This window comes from Schistocerca americana, chromosome 1 (genome assembly GCF_021461395.2).
Source record: "Schistocerca americana isolate TAMUIC-IGC-003095 chromosome 1, iqSchAmer2.1, whole genome shotgun sequence".
NCBI classification, from domain to species: domain Eukaryota; kingdom Metazoa; phylum Arthropoda; class Insecta; order Orthoptera; family Acrididae; genus Schistocerca; species Schistocerca americana.
Genome location: NC_060119.1, coordinates 721768767 through 721786742, shown reverse-complemented (window position 1 = coordinate 721786742; position 17976 = coordinate 721768767). Strand labels below are relative to the sequence as shown.

General features: G+C 37.8%; 1 protein-coding gene across 3 annotated transcripts in view; it reads right to left on the bottom strand.

The window, feature by feature from the left end:
- LOC124610289 (peripheral plasma membrane protein CASK) overlaps window positions 1-17976 on the bottom strand; it is a 667578-nt gene that overhangs the window by 147623 nt on the left and 501979 nt on the right. For 2 of the 3 annotated variants that reach the window (XM_047140146.1, XM_047140148.1), the window contains exon 5: window positions 2751-2780. The exons of the other annotated variant lie outside the window; for it this stretch is intronic. In XM_047140146.1, the coding sequence (XP_046996102.1) occupies window positions 2751-2780 (30 nt within the window). The remainder of the gene's footprint in view (window positions 1-2750; window positions 2781-17976) is intronic. 3 annotated transcript variants of the gene reach the window in all.

Below are 17976 nucleotides of genomic sequence, written 5' to 3'. Positions count from 1 at the left end.
GAAATCAGTTTTACGATCTGCGACCTCTCAAACACATAATTAAGCAAAAACTTCCCAAGTAGCTGGGATATCTCTCTCTCTCTCTCTCTCTCTCTCTCTCTCTCTCTCTCTCTCTCTCTCTCTCTGGTGTCCACTAATGTTCTATAGGCATTCAAGAAACCCAAACAAACACCTTCAGTGAACTGTCACATGGTATAGCATGATTCATCACTCCATTCACTTGCTGCCAGTCATCCACTGTCCATTTCTGCTAGTCTGCTGTCAGCAATTTTCCATGATCTAGGAGTTATTTTTACTTTTATTCTGTGGCTGGATGCCTTTCCTGTTGGTGCAGTTGTCACTTACAACACGAGTGAGAAGGAATGAGTGCCTTTTAAAAGTAGTTTAGTTGCCCTGCAGCAGTGTGAAGAAAACTGCTGTAAAGACCACTGAAAAATGGTTCAAATGGCTCTGAGCACTATGGGACTTAACTCCTAAGGTCGTCAGTCCCCTAGAACTTAGAACTAATTAAACCTAACTAACCTAAGGACATCACACACATCCATGCCTGAGGCAGGATTCGAACCTGCGACCGTAGCGGTCGCGCGGTTCCAGGCTGTAGCGCCTAGAACAGCTCGGCCACCCTGGCTGGCAGAACACTGAAACATTGATTTTTTAGTTATTTTAGTGATACGTAATGTGACAGCCTATCAGTCAGAAGAATTTTATTCAACTGACACTAGTCAAGGAAAGCTGAGTACTCTGTTCATATTTTAGCTGTTTGAGGATTGTGTTTCAGAAGTAGAGATGAGCGTGAAGTTGCCAAAAAACTGCACTCATGAGGACTGGTGTAACAGACCAAAGGTTGTTAATACTTCACATAGATTATGTCTGGGACAAAATGTTTACATCAGAGATGTAGTCAAGAGCAAATACAAAACATATAACACGAAACCAAAGCAGTGTGTCAAGTATACACATATTTACTCGATTTCCATAATCCTTGGATATTTTCCTTTGCTCTTTGGTTCTTAAAATATGAAAAAATGCATGTAACGTAGCTTACATATGCACAAGCCACAATCAGAATTTACTATTTATGCACAAGAACCTTTCACTTTCTGGGAAATTTACCATCATAATTAGTGAATAAGTCATGTAACTGCAGGTCACTAAAAAGAACCATTTACAAACCCATACAACATAAACAATGGCAAACCATATGAGTCATCATCCAAACATTTTTTTGCTCCTTGCAATTCATATACAATGAAAGCAATTTAAAAAAATGTGCAGGGTGGTACCCACACCTCAATATTCTACAGTAATGACAGTTATCTGCAAAATGTAAAATATTAGTTTAACTGTAATGTTATTTTATGGATCTAGTTTCTTAATTAAGGTATGCCAATAGTAAACAGCATTTACTGAAACTGAACTGCAAATTCTCCAACCACTCTTACAACATTTTGGGTATAACTATTTATTACTTTTTAATATGAATTAGACTATATACAATGGCTACACACTAGTAGCCTTTCTCATGAACTTATATACTGACATGCCTAATAGCAAGAAACTTATTGGTTACTTGACTGTCATGGGCAAAAGCTTTCCTTTCCAATGATTCAGTATGCGGCTAATTCTGGGGGCTCCTTCCCTCTTTAAATGCCAAACACAATTTTACAGTAAAGCGAGCCATCATCACAAACTTCCTGCATATCTTGACATGCTTCTGACCATTAATAGCAAAATTTTGTCACAGCACTATTTAGTAGTGCAAGGCTGTTACACTTTCTCTCTCTCTCTCTCTCTCTCTCTCTCTCTCTCTCTCTCTCTCTCTCTCTCTCTCTCTCACACACACACACACACACACACACACACACACACACACACAAACACACACACACACACACACACACACACACAACACCTGTGCATACTTCTTGGAAGCTGCAATGTCTGTTTCAGCACCTGACAGTGACCTCAGAGATCAAAAAACCATTTTATTTCAAAACATTTAAAACAGTTTCAAAATGAGCATAACTGTAAATCATTGGTCCCATAATCCAACAGACAACTAATGTATCTGTATGTGTTGTTTAGGTTTCTCATAAATTGTACATCTTGGATGAACATTTATTTCAAATAACAACTGTAGATCATTAATCTTCAAGATATTTGCATCTCAGTTTGTGCACCTGTTAGCGGACAACTGCACCCTCTGCATTGCTACTGTTAGTTTAAGAAATCCAAAATATGAAAATTTCAATATCAATGCCACTTATTGCTTGTAAAATAATAAAGAAAATAGTTGTGACTAAGCTAGTCCATCAGAATGGAATCATATTGCTGATAAACAGTATGAGGGTTGACATATTGTCTCAAGAGGGTGTGTTATATAATACACATACCATTTTAATAATTGCTTCCAAAAAATGCAATCTTGAAAAAATACTAAACAAAATGCAGTTTTGTAGATATGCTATGTAATTTTGCTTGTAGTTTTGACAAATATTTACAACTTAAAGAAATTCCCAACACAGATTCTACTGAAGAACATTACACAAGACATGCCAACTTAACATATAGGCAATAAAAAATTTGGGCCATTGGGAAAACAATATAAGCAATTAGTTAAAAATCTACCTGAAAAACAGGTGTTCTGAGAATATACATATGTAACTAGGAGGGTTTTTGTTCATGCAAAGTCAGAACTAACTGGTAAAAGAGGCTATGGAACATCACACCAGATGCAAAGATATACTTACTAATACTGGCAGAGGCCTAATCCTGAACAACTATAGTGTGATAGGAAAAAAGGAAAAACATTTAATTAAAAATCTAATTCATAAATTTAGTTGTTTGGAAGATTAAGTAATTATAGTTTGTATGTTAATTAGTATTAATTATTTGTTTATAAAATCACATAAAATAAATCACGAACTTTAGATAAACATAAATGTTCTGAGTTTAAACTTACACATTACAATTCACACTTGCCACCATTTCTGCATTATATCAGTAGAAAGAGCACTTTTGAATTGTGTCACTCAACAATAATTTTTTCCCAAATTCAAGAGCTGATTATGCTGTTTTCTAAGGAGCGAACTTGTGTTTTCTTTGTGGAATTCTATAATTATCCTCACATAATATGACTTGCAGAAATTACAAGTGTGTTAATTTTGGCAGAGTTTGTGTTAAGCACTGCAGTAATAATGGCAAGGTATGACCTGCTGTGTGAAATTTATGTGTTAAATATAAAGCAGTGTTTCTAAAAAGGAATTAGATATTAAAGAATAATGGGCAATCATGCACTCCTGCACTCTAAACAATACAAATTTCTTTCAGAAACAAGGAGCTTTACTGCAGGATACATAAATAATTGTTTCTTGTGCCAGCTAAGATGCCTTGTAGCTTTATGCATATTAAGAAAAAGCCACAGAAATACGAAAGGATTGAAAAATTCTACAGATCTGAGATAAAAGCAGGTTTTGGAAAACAGATCTATTAATTAGGACTTAAAAGTACTTTATGTACAATTTTTTAATTCCTTTTGAAACAGGTATGAAATTATTTTCCTTTCCCTTATAGAACTTTTGAAATCTATGTATTAATAAAAGTGTAACTATACCTCAAGGAGAATAAAGTATAGACTCTAAGACATCAAATGACAAAGAATTCCTCAACACATGCATGTAGAAGGAGATGATGTATGAACTATAACGTAGCAAAGTGACAGTGAAAACAAATTAATTCTGATTTGGAAAAATACAGCTTTATCATCTGCAAAATTATGCTGTCAATAAATTACTAATGACTAAACCTTGAACAAAGCATTTGGCAACTCCAGTAAAATAAACATTATGCAGTTTCAGTTAACTCAACCAATAGTTGAAAACTGGCACAACTATGTTAGTCTGTATTAGAAAATATGAAATACGTCTTATCACTGTGTGCTCATAACAATGCTTATTCAGAAATATTATAATGAATCCCCTGAATTTACTTTTTTCTCCTTGATGGCTGAGAATGCCCTACATGTTATAGTAAGTTACACAGAAAAAAAGCAATATCTGGTGTGATGATACCTAAAATCTACAACAAAATACATGTAAGAGCATGTTGTTGTGTTTAGAAGGCATAATGGTCCAAGATGTTCCATTTTATCACTTATTTTATTTTATTTCCCCCTTAAACCATGTTAATTTCTTATTATATCAATTCAAAAAGTCAAGAATTTCTCTAACAAAAGAGAAAACTTATTTAATCCTCTGATCCAGCAACTAAACAATTGTTCAAATGTTAATACAGCAACATCTAATGCAATCTATGCAGGGAAAACTCATAATATGACCAGTTCCAACAAAAAGAAAGGAGAAACAAAAGTGCTGACAGCTGTAAAAATCAGTTCAAAAAATTTGTAAATGATGTTCAATCCAAAATGAACAAAGCTGAGGAAGTTAACAGGAGTGAAAGAGAAATATGTCACATGGATCCACATTTTATTCTGCTCAGTACGGCTGTAATGTTGTCATATTGTATTCTCATTCATTTACATCTGTAATCCTGGGTATTGGTTTGACCCAGTAACACGTACACAGAATTACAATGCATTATCTCGTAATGTCACTACCTTCTGCATTTTTACATGTAGTGCACATCATTTAGTGATAAGTGTGACCTAACAATAAATCTGTGGTGCCACTGTACAGCAATGCATTGTTTAAAAAATTATTGTAGTAACTAACATACGGACTGGAAGCTATTTACCTTCCAAGAGGCACAACTCCCAATAAAGCTAACAATTTTTGTATAAAAATAATATTTCTGAACCATGGGTTTCTTACTCAGAACAGGAAAGAGAGATGGGTGGGAGGATGGGCATATCATCCGCAGCCCTGGTAATCAGGAACTCTCATCCCCAATCTCTGCTAAATATTCCCTCTTTTCTGTCCTGAAGTAGAAACCTGTGGTGAAGAAATCTAAGTGTACAGCCTTTATTTAGCTTCATGTATTTCTATCTGATGAACTTGGAATTCCACCTCCTGAGGGTAAGTATTAGCCATCCCATCAATCTCTTTGGGAATTTAAAAAATAAATCTAAATGGTTGTTGTTGTTGCTGTTTTTCCAGTTATCCTCTAGTTCACCATTCCTGTAAGTATTTGTACTAAAGCTGTTAGATGTACCTCAAGCTTTTAAGTAGCTGATGATAGATGACATCAGATGCAGCAATAAAATTAAAGAGGAGAGACTGTTTGACTTATTTGTTGAGTCATACGTAAATTTTACAAGGTCTTACAAGAAGATCTTGAGCAAGGAAGGACAAATGGCTCAGAAATCATGGTACCAATGATAAATCTAGGAGGTACAAAATATTGTCAGAAGTATTAAGTGCTTTTGCTGAATAATGAGGACTCAATTACATGAAAAGTCTGCTTTAAGATACATTACATCTTCGCAGAAAAATGTATAATTCTTGGTAAAAATTGGTAAACACTACTCTTTCTTTGATTATGAATGTCATTCCACAACTGCTGTTGCACATGTGTAAACAGTCTGATTTTGCACAGTTGATAGTAACAAGTATAAAAATGCGGCAGCAGCACAGTAAAGTGGTTTACAAAGATTATAGCAGAAATACCTTAAGGAGTTGCAATGGTCACTATGCAAGGTGTGAGAAAGACTTCTGGCATATGCCAGATACACTATTGCTATTCACAAGCAGAAAATTTGGAAATAGTTGAGAAGGTACAGGTCAACTAGGAAAGGGGTAGTATGTAGCACATACAATGGAATCTACAAACAAACAAAACACTGTGCACAAAATCTTGCAAGTGCTGATCAACACAGAAGCACAGCCAGAGATAAATATCAAACAACTGACACAGCAGAATGCAGGTATGTGTAAGGGAGTATGGCCAAGGGTACTGAGAAGAATAAATATTTCGGGTACCACACCGTAATAATATGCCACTGTCTTCTTCAGGACTATTTGAATCCCTGTCAAAATGTGACAGGAGCCAGGGGGACTAATTTTCTGGTCATGTAAACTGATGAACGTTGACCCTCTTGCTCCTGCTTGTGCAGTGGGTAAGAACATGTTTCCTGATTAACAGATATACACAAGTGGTTACTGAATAATGATCACCTGGTCAACCTACAGACATGCTAGTGTTCCCTTGTGATACAATTAATCATTCTCAAGATTAGACAGTCAGCAGGTAGTGTACTTTTCAATATGGCTGGGGAATAAAAGCATTACCATAGTTCAATGAAGAACACACTGTATGCACCTGTATAGCTCACACTTTAACCCAACAAACAGCTGAACTTCAAAGGTATTTGAAAGCTTTTAGGCTCACTGAGAATCAAGTTTCATAAGAAACTGGATAACTACCAGCACAACAGATGACAGCATCAAAATGTTTGCAGCTGATGGAAGTTCTGTTTCAGTGACCTACTGAAACTATCGGGTCGTATTCCTAATGAACACTTGTTGTTTATCATGAAGCCATTTGCTATGGGAAAGTTATACTCCATATATTGTGGCTGGCTATACCACAAGATAATGTCCATCATTGCATTACAGATTACCATGTCAAAACACTCCTGTACAGAAACAGAGGCAGATGGTTACAATTCAGTGATTGCATAGCATAATTAATGATGGATAGAAAACTGCAAAGCTGAAAGTCAAGGATATTCAGTTACATTTAGTTAACTATTCACAAAACAAAATCAATTTGCTTTATACATGACAAGAATTCATTCTTAGTGGCCTCAGATGCAGACAAACTAGCACACACTACACATCTCACTGTAAAGTATTTACAAGCAAACATATTCTGTCAGAGCACTGGAGCCAATATAAGAGGTTTTTGCACACATTTCAGTCCTTCAGTTTATAGTGTTCGATTTTTAGACATAAGTCAGTGATCATACTAGTATTAGTATTTAGACTGCAAATTTATTTAGCTACTGGTATCTTATGCAGTTTTGTAAATTAAACAGACTAGACTGTAAATGTTTCTAAAAATAAGTAGCTCGCTTAAAGCAATATTAAACATCCACGTGGATGATCAGAGATGACACTGATTCAATGTTGGTTTCACTGACTGCAGTTTGACACACATCACTTCATTTATTTAAAATTTTGTGCACAGTATGCTATCATAATGCTTAACTTGCCACAGCAATACATAAGCAATTTAGGGTGAAAGTTATGTTACCCACTGTATGAAAGTTGAAAATACGTGAACACACACAACCATTGTCTATGTGACTACAGCTCCTTTTCATACACATCATCTAGAACATATTTAAAGAAAGAGCCCAAATGAAAACTGACCTGGAAATGACCAAATGGCATTGAGAGTGAAGATTACTGTACAAGTTCTGTTTAAAAAGTAATTAAATGGGTTTTCCTCAGCCTCCAGGAGTATGGGGAAGAGATGCTTCCACTTTAGCAGCTGGTTGGGTTTCAGGTGTATGGATAAGCCTGATTCAGTTGTCTGCGTGATTCTGTTGAGTTCAGATCGCAAGTTGAATCAAGTTTACTTTAAGGATGTGTCCCTCACCGAAATGCAGTGTACACTTGAGCACCCCTACATGGAACTTCAAAAACTGGGCACAAAACATGTGAAACAATTTTCAGAATAGCTGTGTACATTACTGGACTACATTAAAAGTATTTGTATTACACTGTTTCTGAGAATAAGTGCATGAGAAAAATTTGACATAGTTTTCCATGGTTTGAAAGAAAATGTATGGTTCGTACCACAGTAACTCACTGCTTTACAATTGAACACAATTTTCTTCAGAGAGTGAAAAACAATCATGAAACTCAGACATCAAAGTACAGCTCAGAAACAAAAATGGAGAATTGGTTTTCATACTTGGTTTCACTGCAAGAAAGAAGACAAGAAGGACCAAGCAAAAAACAGAAGGCATTCTCATTGTCTTTACGGCTGAAGACAAACTATTGACGTGAAGTTTGTGGTGACAGGACGAATAAGAAATTCAGCATTTTACCATGACTGTTTGAGAGAAAGGATTGGACACTTCTATTCTGAAAGCCATATAATGTCCCACAAGTCTTCTTTCCCATACATCAAGTATAATCTAAAAAAAACCAATGCAGAGTTGTAACAAATATTTAACTGCTTGTCACAATTATACTGAAAACTACTTCTGTTGAAGACTTCAGTTCCTATTACAGGCAGTAGCAGCAACATTGAATGCAGAGTAAAGACTCTAGCTAAATGGCCACTAACTGCTGAAGGAAATGTAAGAAAAACAGAGAGAGGGAGGGGGATGGGGGGGAGAGAGAGAAGAGAGAGACTATTTTGGAGGACATTATTAAATGTATTTGAAGCTGATTTCAATACTTTTTCCCAGAAAAATTCCCATCACTTTTCAAACAGTCCCTGTATTTTTAACACAAAACAAGAAAATTAAATGTGACATGTCAGTCTTAAAGGGTTTAGAATATACTGTGACCAAATGCCAGTAAGATGTAAAACAGAACTAATCACTGAAAACGAGCAAAACTCTTTCAGCACAAATTACGATTCATTTACCCAGATAATTTAAGCTTAAATGATAAACATGACCAATTGAAAACAAGTGTTGAAAATGAAAAATAAAATTGGAGACTTTAATATGAGATGTGAGTAACAATTGGCATAAAGACTGGCAGCTGACTTTAAGTATAAATAAATGCAATGTACCGCAGTGCACATAACAAGCTGACAAAAACAATAAAATTCTTTTGTCAATGTGTAAAAATCTCCATTGTTTCAGTCAATGTTGCAAATGACCATCCTCAGGGTTTATTTCCATTTAGTAAAACCACAATGAGGAAGGCCATTTGCAACAGCAGCCAAAACAACAGAGAATTTTACACACTGACAATGTGGTCACATACCCAGGAGAAATCTGTAGACTGCGAAAACCGCTGTGGAAGCCTATGCTTAGAAGATGATAGTACGTGACATTGTATGGTTCATAACTAGCGAGTGGCCATGACCATATCTTTGTAGAAAGATCTAATGTCAAGTGCCCACATGAATCTAACTATGGGGAACGCTGGTTCCAGACTTCATTTTATCAGATGAATCCAAAGGAAGTGGACTTTACACATGAAAGAGGTTGCCTACAAAATCTTTTTCGACCAACTTTTGAACTTGTCATTTGGAGACCTTCACAATGCTAGGTTCAGTTCCACATGGGCAGCCATGGAGAACGCACCACTGTGACTGAGCACACTGCTGCTGGAACTGTTTGAGAGTTGTGTCATTGTTAGGCTGCCATGCCCGTGCTGTAGCAGATGCAAAATTGATGGGTGTCATTCTTACAACACAAGCAAATTGTCATTTATCTCTAAAGCATGGCCAAAGACATTTCCACAAAAGAACAAGCTGATGCAAAGCAGAAATGTACGATTCCAATTCTGCCGAGGGTTAAGAACACATCAGCCTAAGCATATGCTTGCCACAGAAAACAAAGGTGAAGATGACCTGACCATCTCACCTCTGTTTATCAAATGCAGAGAAAATGGGTGGACAGAGCCGCACAACATCCTGAAAACCTGCTTCTGGCGCAATCTTGGCGTCAAGTTGATGGACCTTGATGCCATAAGAGAGATTCAGGCACAGAACATAGATGACCACAGAGCAATAAAGTCGGTCGCTGCAGAACACACCACAGCAGTGCCCACACAGAAGAAAATGCTGCCCCCGAAACAATGACCAAGGCAAGCAAACCAGAGCACTCATATGATGATGACTACCTTGGATCTGTGATGAGGCAAATGGTTGAGCCACAGAAAAGAGAGATCTTCAGAGAGAGATCTGCAGAGAGATCTTCAACTTGCAGAAGAGTCTCAGCTTCCCAGTGACCATCAAAATTCTCACTACACACCTGGACCTGAAGCCTCAGTGCTTTAGATGCCAGAGAGGAGGACATGTGGTAAAATACTGCCACAACATACTAAACTGCATGAAGTGCTCGGAACAGCACAATAGTCACATCTGCCCCAGAAGCAGAGATGACAGGCTGACATGCGCTCCCTGTGTTTGGCCACATGTAGTGCGGTTACCCAGCATTCTCTGGGTACGGTAGCATTAGCGTCAGAATAAAGACCATTCAGGTGAGCTTGAATGTCACCGAGCCAGCCAAGAAGACATGTCAACAAAGGTGGATGCTTGGTAGAGCCACAGCCTCACCCTCAGAGTAGTTCAAAGGCATGATGGCAGTGGTCCAAAGGCATGGTGGCAGAGCCCTCCAGGGCAGTGGTCTCCCCTACTGTGTGGCTTGCTATCCTCACCACCAGTGTGATTGATGGTGGGGAGAGAGAGCTGCAAGTTGCAGAGCAGAGACAGTCAGCACCAACATGCTGTGAGGTGCAAGTCACCATGGTGGTAGTCAATGGTGCAACATTAAGGGGACATTGGGAAGAATAGGGTGCCATGTTATCAATGCACTGCTACAAGAGGCAGTGTCATGCTTCAGGATGGCATACCAAAATGGAGGCGACTTGTCTTCTGCTGAGAGAAGCCAACAAAGCCAGCAAAGGGAATCCAGAGAGACACAGACAAGCACATAAACATTCACTCAGCAGCCTCTCAAACATAAAATGAGTCTCATCAACACCAAGAGACAGAAACATCTCTAGACAACAAGAACAAAATGGTGGGCAACCTGGAATGCAAACCACAGACACAAAGAAGATCACAGTTGAACACAGTGGCCAAAGATGACTCTCAAGTCGATTCAGACCACAGAGGTTGTCAAGCAAAATGGTCTTCTGATAACAAGAATAACTCCAATGAATACAATGAACATATGAAGAAGACAAAAGGCGATGCAGCAGCTGATCTGGTGACAGCAGGTGGATGCCGGAGCACTGCTGGGCACCATATTGGAAAAGCAGGACCAAATGAGCAGTGTGCAATGACTTAGACTACTTGACAAAGCTCCCCAATAGACCATTGACGTTAGACCAGGGAAACAATCAAAAATCCTTTTCCCTTTTCAATTAGAACAAAAATCTTTCTCATCAATCATTATACCAAAATGAAGAAAGAGCAATAACTGCAAACACTATGAAATAAATAAATAAACATACAGTGTCAACTTAGATGCAGAGCTTAACAAAGAGCAGTCACATACTCTAGAACAGCCTGTTCTTCCCCCAACCCCCACCCATCAAGGGAAGAGAACTGAAACATAATTTTAAAAAAAGTTAGGTTTCTGAAAGAGATAGAGAAGAGCTACACAGTTTGTCAAACATCTGTTTAATCACTGCAAGGAAGTCTGCGAAATATTTGACAAACTCCAGTCAAACACACTACACAAAATGTTATTGTTCTTGCACTTGAGCTAAAAACTGAGAGCCCTAGTTTCAAAACCAACCAAGAAACATATTAATTATTCCAATATACACTTCTTGTAATGGCCACAATGGTAAATTTTGAGAAATAGGGATATTACAGATGTTTCTTCTCGTACATCACCTATTAATGGAATTTAAGAGGAAAATAATGTTGGTGCACTAAGTGTCCTCTGCCTCATAACTTACAATGGCTTTCAGAATACAAAAGCAGACATAGGAATAAAACTAAACTAAGAACTGGCAAGTACAAATTGCAGTCGCTCACGAGGTTTGGCACTTGGTTCATTCCTGTTCCTGATGTACAGTACACAAAAGACTGTCCCATGATGCCAAATGACTAAACAAAAACTCAAATGATTGCTGATCACCCAAGGATGTTCATCAAAGACCCAAACTCAACTATACCAAACCCTCCTCAGATGACAGATTAACAAGCTTGCAACTAGTTAGTTTAAGTCTTAATATCACAATTTCTCATTTTATGCAATTGCATATAAATAAAAATATCCTGCTTGTACTAGAAGCTAGAACACAGACATATGCTAAACTGAACAATATGGCTCTGCTAGGATCAAATATGTTAATATAACAAGAAGCATAGAACAGATGAAAACAGGAAAAGTTGATAAGCGAATTGGGTATAGAGGAGAAAGTTGCAGAAGCATGTAATACGTAAGGACAAGGAAGAAATCATTATTAATCAAATATAGAAAGAGTGGTAGTTGGAGCAGAATGAGTAGTATAAAGATGAATGTAAGAAGGAAATGTAGCTTATGTAGGGTGGCGAGAAGGGTGAAGACATTCAGATGTGGATATCATAGGTTGAACACTGCTGGATCGTGTGTGTGTGTGTGTGTGTGTGAGAGAGAGAGAGAGAGAGAGAGAGAGAGAGAGAGAGAGAGAGAGAGAGAGAGAGAGAGAGAGAGAGATATGCAATGGTATCCAGTTATAAGTCAAATATATTTTTCATGTTACAACTTGGTAAAACAACTGTATTTAAGTAGAGGGGTAGGTCGATCAATAGCATCCTACTTTATAACTTACGCACTGTTGCAGAACTTCTGCACTTCAACAGGATTCATGTCACAAAGTATTTACAGCGTATGACACCCTTATTGGAGGTCTGTTTTTTGTACTTTTCTAGCATTATATAATACTGATCAAAATTCTTATAGTGTAGAAGTATTCTCCTCCAGGGTGATGCAGTTGACCAGGAGCAACCAGTTGTAACAATTTAACAAAATTCAGGTTTCTTGTTGACATAGAAGGGAAATACCTTCTGGAGAGTTTTGTCTTCTCACTCTATTACAGTAACGACATCTTTTGATTTCTTTAACACATTTTCAGGGAAGGCTAGTTTCTTGTACTCTATTTGTTACATTGATAGTCATGCTCTCTACTGGCTCACCCCAAACCAATGAGATACCCTACAAGAGAGAGAGGCACTGTAATTCTTCACTTCGCAGGGGTAGCTCTTCCACTGCACGCGCAGGTGCAGTGGCCTGGAACCGGGGTATAAAGGAGCCGCCGTTTCTGATGTTCATTCAATTCTGGCGTGATTGTATATTCAGCGATAACATCTGGAAATGGCAGCCACAGGGATCGCCGAAATTTTGTGTAGTGAAGACGATCGTATCTGGCAGCATAACCGTGAAGAACATAAGAGAGATGTTATCCACCTAAACAAGGTTCCACTTACATGGATGAGACTGATGCAGCTGGGGTGTGACAGGCCCCAGAAGTTTTCTTAAAATAATTGCTTCAACGTAATAGCCATAAATCCAATCTGCATGCAGCTCAGCTCATTTTGAAAGATATCTCTCCCCACCCCCTCCCGCTTCCTCCTCCTCCTTCTCCTCCTCCACTTCCTTATTCTACTTAGTACAGTGAGCTGTTTGAGATCCTGCCCATTCAAGGCAAATATACCAGTAGGCAAAGGAATCCCAATGGGGAGCAGTTTTCCGGCATTCAGCTGATAACCAAGGGAAACCTCCCTAAAACCTAGGTTAGCACAACTGAATATAAGAAATTTTAATTTTCCACTTATCTATCTTACAGCTAACAGAGTCAGTGAAGTTACTGAGACAATATTCATTATCCCTTCATAGACTTAACAATGATTTGCAGTAAAAATTTTACACAAAGGAAAGTTGAAGTGCATTTTCCAATTGCATTCTGCAAAAGAAAAGAGGCACACAGTGAGTTTTATTGCAGCCTGAATCAGTACCAACAGCTAAATGTACCTCCAGAAGCTGGAGAGAAAACATTGCTGCAGTGTTGTATCTTGTGTGACAAAGGAACCAACTACACACACTGTCAAATAAAGATCACATACTGCTTTGTTTCCTGTAGGCAATGAAGTAAGAATCCACAGACATTCACTTCAAAATTTGTGTAGTTTATGGAGAGAATGTTGTGATGAACAATGCTGTGGACAAAGAAAGAGGGGAGTACCAGTATATACAAATGTCATTCAAGCTTCAAGCAGTAGTTTGAAAATACTGTATTGAACAGCTGTAGGAATATTTCATCATTACATGGTATTTATACACACAATTTGGTAGAAGGGTACTTGCAGTTTATACGCCACCAGTAGGGACTATCTTACATTATATTAAGCAGCTAGAGAATATTAATAACAACCATCATCAGCTGACTGACATGAACTGCTGGATAATGGGTTCCTCTAGACTTCACAGCTATATATAGTCATGTAGCTCCTGCCTGTTTTATGTCATCTGCCCACCTTCCATCAGCTCATCATGTCAAAGTTTACTTATCTCTTGGAATGCAGCAATGACCTTTCTTGCTCTGTCTATCATATATTCATCATGCAAAATATCCTATCCATTTCATTTTCATTAAAGATATAACTACCTCATCCACTTTGGCCTCTTCCCCAATTCATTTACTTGTTTCCTGTATTTTTAAGGATGTATCCATTCATTGAGGGGCAGAGGAGAGCATCTATCCCCTGCTGATCAAACATTTATCAGTTTGAAGAAAGTCTGATCATATAATGGATACTGATTGGTAATAAGTAGACTCAAAGCTATTTTTGTATAATCTCAAATTATTATTGTCACACACCAAAAAACTAATATGAGGGACCTAAGGAATCTTGTGCTTACGTGCCAATACACACATTATCTGATCAAAAGTTCCGGACGCCTATTAGTGGACATTTAGGATGTGTCAACATTTCAGATTTATGACAGCTTGAACGCTGCGGGGAACACATTCAATGAGGTGCCTGAATGGCTGTGGTGGAGTAACAGCCCATTCTCCTTCAAGAGTCAAAACCAGGTAAGGTTGAACTGTATGATCCGGAGTGAAGTCGACGTTCTAGCTCAGTGTTCCACTGGGACCAGGTTGGTGCTCTGAATAGGCCAGTCTATTTCAGGGGTGTTGCTGTCTGCAAATCACTGCCTCACAGATACTGCTTTTGACAGGTTGCATCATCATGCTGACGATCGTCTCCAAACTGTTTCTCTACTGCACACACTACACAATGCTGTATAATCTGCTCATATCCTGTTATATTTAACATTATCTTAATTGTAATAAGGGGACCACACACCATAACCATGAAACACACCCCCATTGGCACTACGCGATGGCAGGTAACGTTCTCTAGACATTCGCCAAGACCAGATCCTTTCATCGGACTGCCATATCTCACTCCATAGAACTTCTTTCCAGTCATCCACTGTCCAGTGACATTGTTCTTTACATCATATCAAGTGCTGCTTAGCATTAACTACAGAAATATGTGTCTTACGAGGAGCTGCCCAACCACTGTACCCCACTCTTTTTTAACACCCTATGCACAGTCACTGTGCTAGCTGGACTGCTGGTAGCACTTTGGAACTAATGAGCGATTCCTTCCGCTGATTTCATGTGATTCTTTCCGACCGCCCTCTGCAATTTTCGATAGTTGTGTCTGCCAAAATGTGATGTCTGCCTGGCTTTGGTTTAGCTGTGGTTGGTCCTTGGTGTTTCCACTTCACAATCACATCACCAAAACTTCATTTGGGCAGCTTCAAATGGGTTGAAATGTCCCTGCTGGATTTTTAATCAGGTGCATCCAGTTACCAGTCCACATTCACAGTCACAGTTTCTGAAATCTCCAGATCAACCCTTAATAATGCTACTGCTTCTCTACTGGCAACACAATACTACCCACCTCTTTTTATACCGGCGGGTATGCCTCTCGTGACACCTATTGTCAATTCCGCATTATTCGCATTACATAGGGCTGTATATGTCATTAATAAAGAAAACAGTGAATTTAGAATGAATTGTGGATGAAGTTACTTGCCACCTAAGAAAAGCAAATCACGCCCACATGCTCAGAGATTCTGTGGATTTTTGGGTGTGAAGGATCACAACAAATGCTGAATAACACTGCCACACAAAAGACTACGCAGAAGGAAAAGCAGAGTTTTATTGAGGAATATTGCTGTTCCCCAATTTCTTGTGTGCTGTAAGCAGGTGTGTGCTATACCTTTTAATTTAAGCATACTTGGCCATTTATAATCATAAAATTAAATTTCATTCCCTTCTGTGAAAGCAGAGTCAAAGCTGTTGTTTAAATCCCGAGATCTTTAGATCCGTTCAGATCATTTTATTTTTCTCCGTGGTGAACACAATACAACATGTAAATATGAAGCACAGCCATCTCAGTACCGAATAATATTATCCATTGTTGAATTAAAATGAGCAATTTATCTTACTGATTAATTCCAGGTGTGCTTTCTACACATATGAATACTGTTCAACACAAAGTATAACAGGAACTGTAAAACTTGTGCAGATTAGTTGGTAGGAGAGTTGTGCAATGTAACAAGAGATATTAGCATTTTTTAAGTACAAGAAATGCATGAGTCTAAATTGTGGTGTTTGTGAATAAAATGTGAGGTAAATTTCATTCTGATATGAAGTGCATATTCTGATAAACAATCAAAGTTGTGAAGTAAATGAAAACAAGTTATCTCACCTTGGACCATTATTCCTGTAAGAGTATCATGCTCTTTATAATCCACTGCATGCAAACAAATTATTAAATGACACACACATGACATGCAAAAATACAATTATTTTCAGATTAAATGTATTACATACAAGTAACAGAAACATCGAACAATCTTTATGCAGGCAAGAGATGGCCCATAACACTGTAATTGTCATATCTGGGCTAAAAATCCTACAGACTTTTACAGCACTGTGACAGTATATTCTGAGACTCCATACAGACCAAATTTGTAAAACAAGCTTCAATAGAAATCAAGGATCATTTCAGCTCAGAAGATTTTAAAAAGACTGTATTCATGTAGTTTTTAGATTAAAATAAATAAATATAACTGAAGACACTACCACTATATGTTTTATGCAAAATATTCGTATATACATCTGTTTGTTCACTTTCAAATGCAGATAAATATTTGATACCCAGAAAGGAATTCTCAAAAGAAATATGAACTACAGTACATTTCTTTTTTTTTCATTCGTGTGAATTCACATTTTAAATTAATTGGCATGAAATATAATGCAAAATGGAATGTTTGGCATAATTAATACTTAATTATGTGTTTATGTATGGGCAGAAGAACAAAGTCTGATACTGTTTTATACTTTCAGTAATAAACATAAAAATACAAGTGCCTGGAATAGATATTCCACAAGTGAGAAGACCACCAAGATAGAACCTCTATAACAAACTGACTATGGAAGAGAGTGACGCTGAAGGAAATATTTATTAACTGAAATTAAAATTAAAATATGTCATACCAATAACAACAACTACCACACACCATTAATCAAAGAACATTAATTAATGCAAAATCAGAAAACATAACTTAAAGTCAATCTCTAAACTAGGTGAGTGACATACAGGTATGGTGGAAAATTACTTATTGAAAAAGAAATACATAATGGTGGTGGCAGTGACACAACTCAAGCTCCTGGAACCAATCGTAACTAAGGGGAAATGGGTTGAAACAAATAAAAATATACACAATTATCACAATTAAAAAAGAGACAGATAAGTCACTCACATGTGTCAGTTTAGAGGGACACAGATATGCATCTGAAATCACAGACTGCAATAAGGAAGATCTGAATTACTGGGAATTTGGGAACGCAACTGAGATTCTCTGAATACTATACCAAAAGGAACTGTAAGTTGAAAGAGAAGTGGGAAAGGACAGAGGAACACAAATAAGACAGTAACTTAAGCTACGAGTTTCATTACTGGTAACTGACATCTTTATTGAGAGCAATTTCTTATCAACAGAGTACTCCTATTGTCAGAACCCATATCACCTACGTTGAGAAAGAACAATATGCTGGTGTTGTATCACTGGAAATTCTACCAAAGGCAGTTGCGAATACATATGGGGGGCACGCGGGGCGTCCACCACCCCCTTGCGGGGCTGCCCGCATTGCCCCCCGCGCCATTCCGGGCAGTCAGCTGGCACACTTTTTGTTTGTTTCTTTCTTCTTGACTGAATCGAGTTATCGAGTAGTAGTACTTTCCTATGTTGCACGCGTGTCCGTGTCATCATATCTGATTGATGTAATTAACCAATTTACAGGA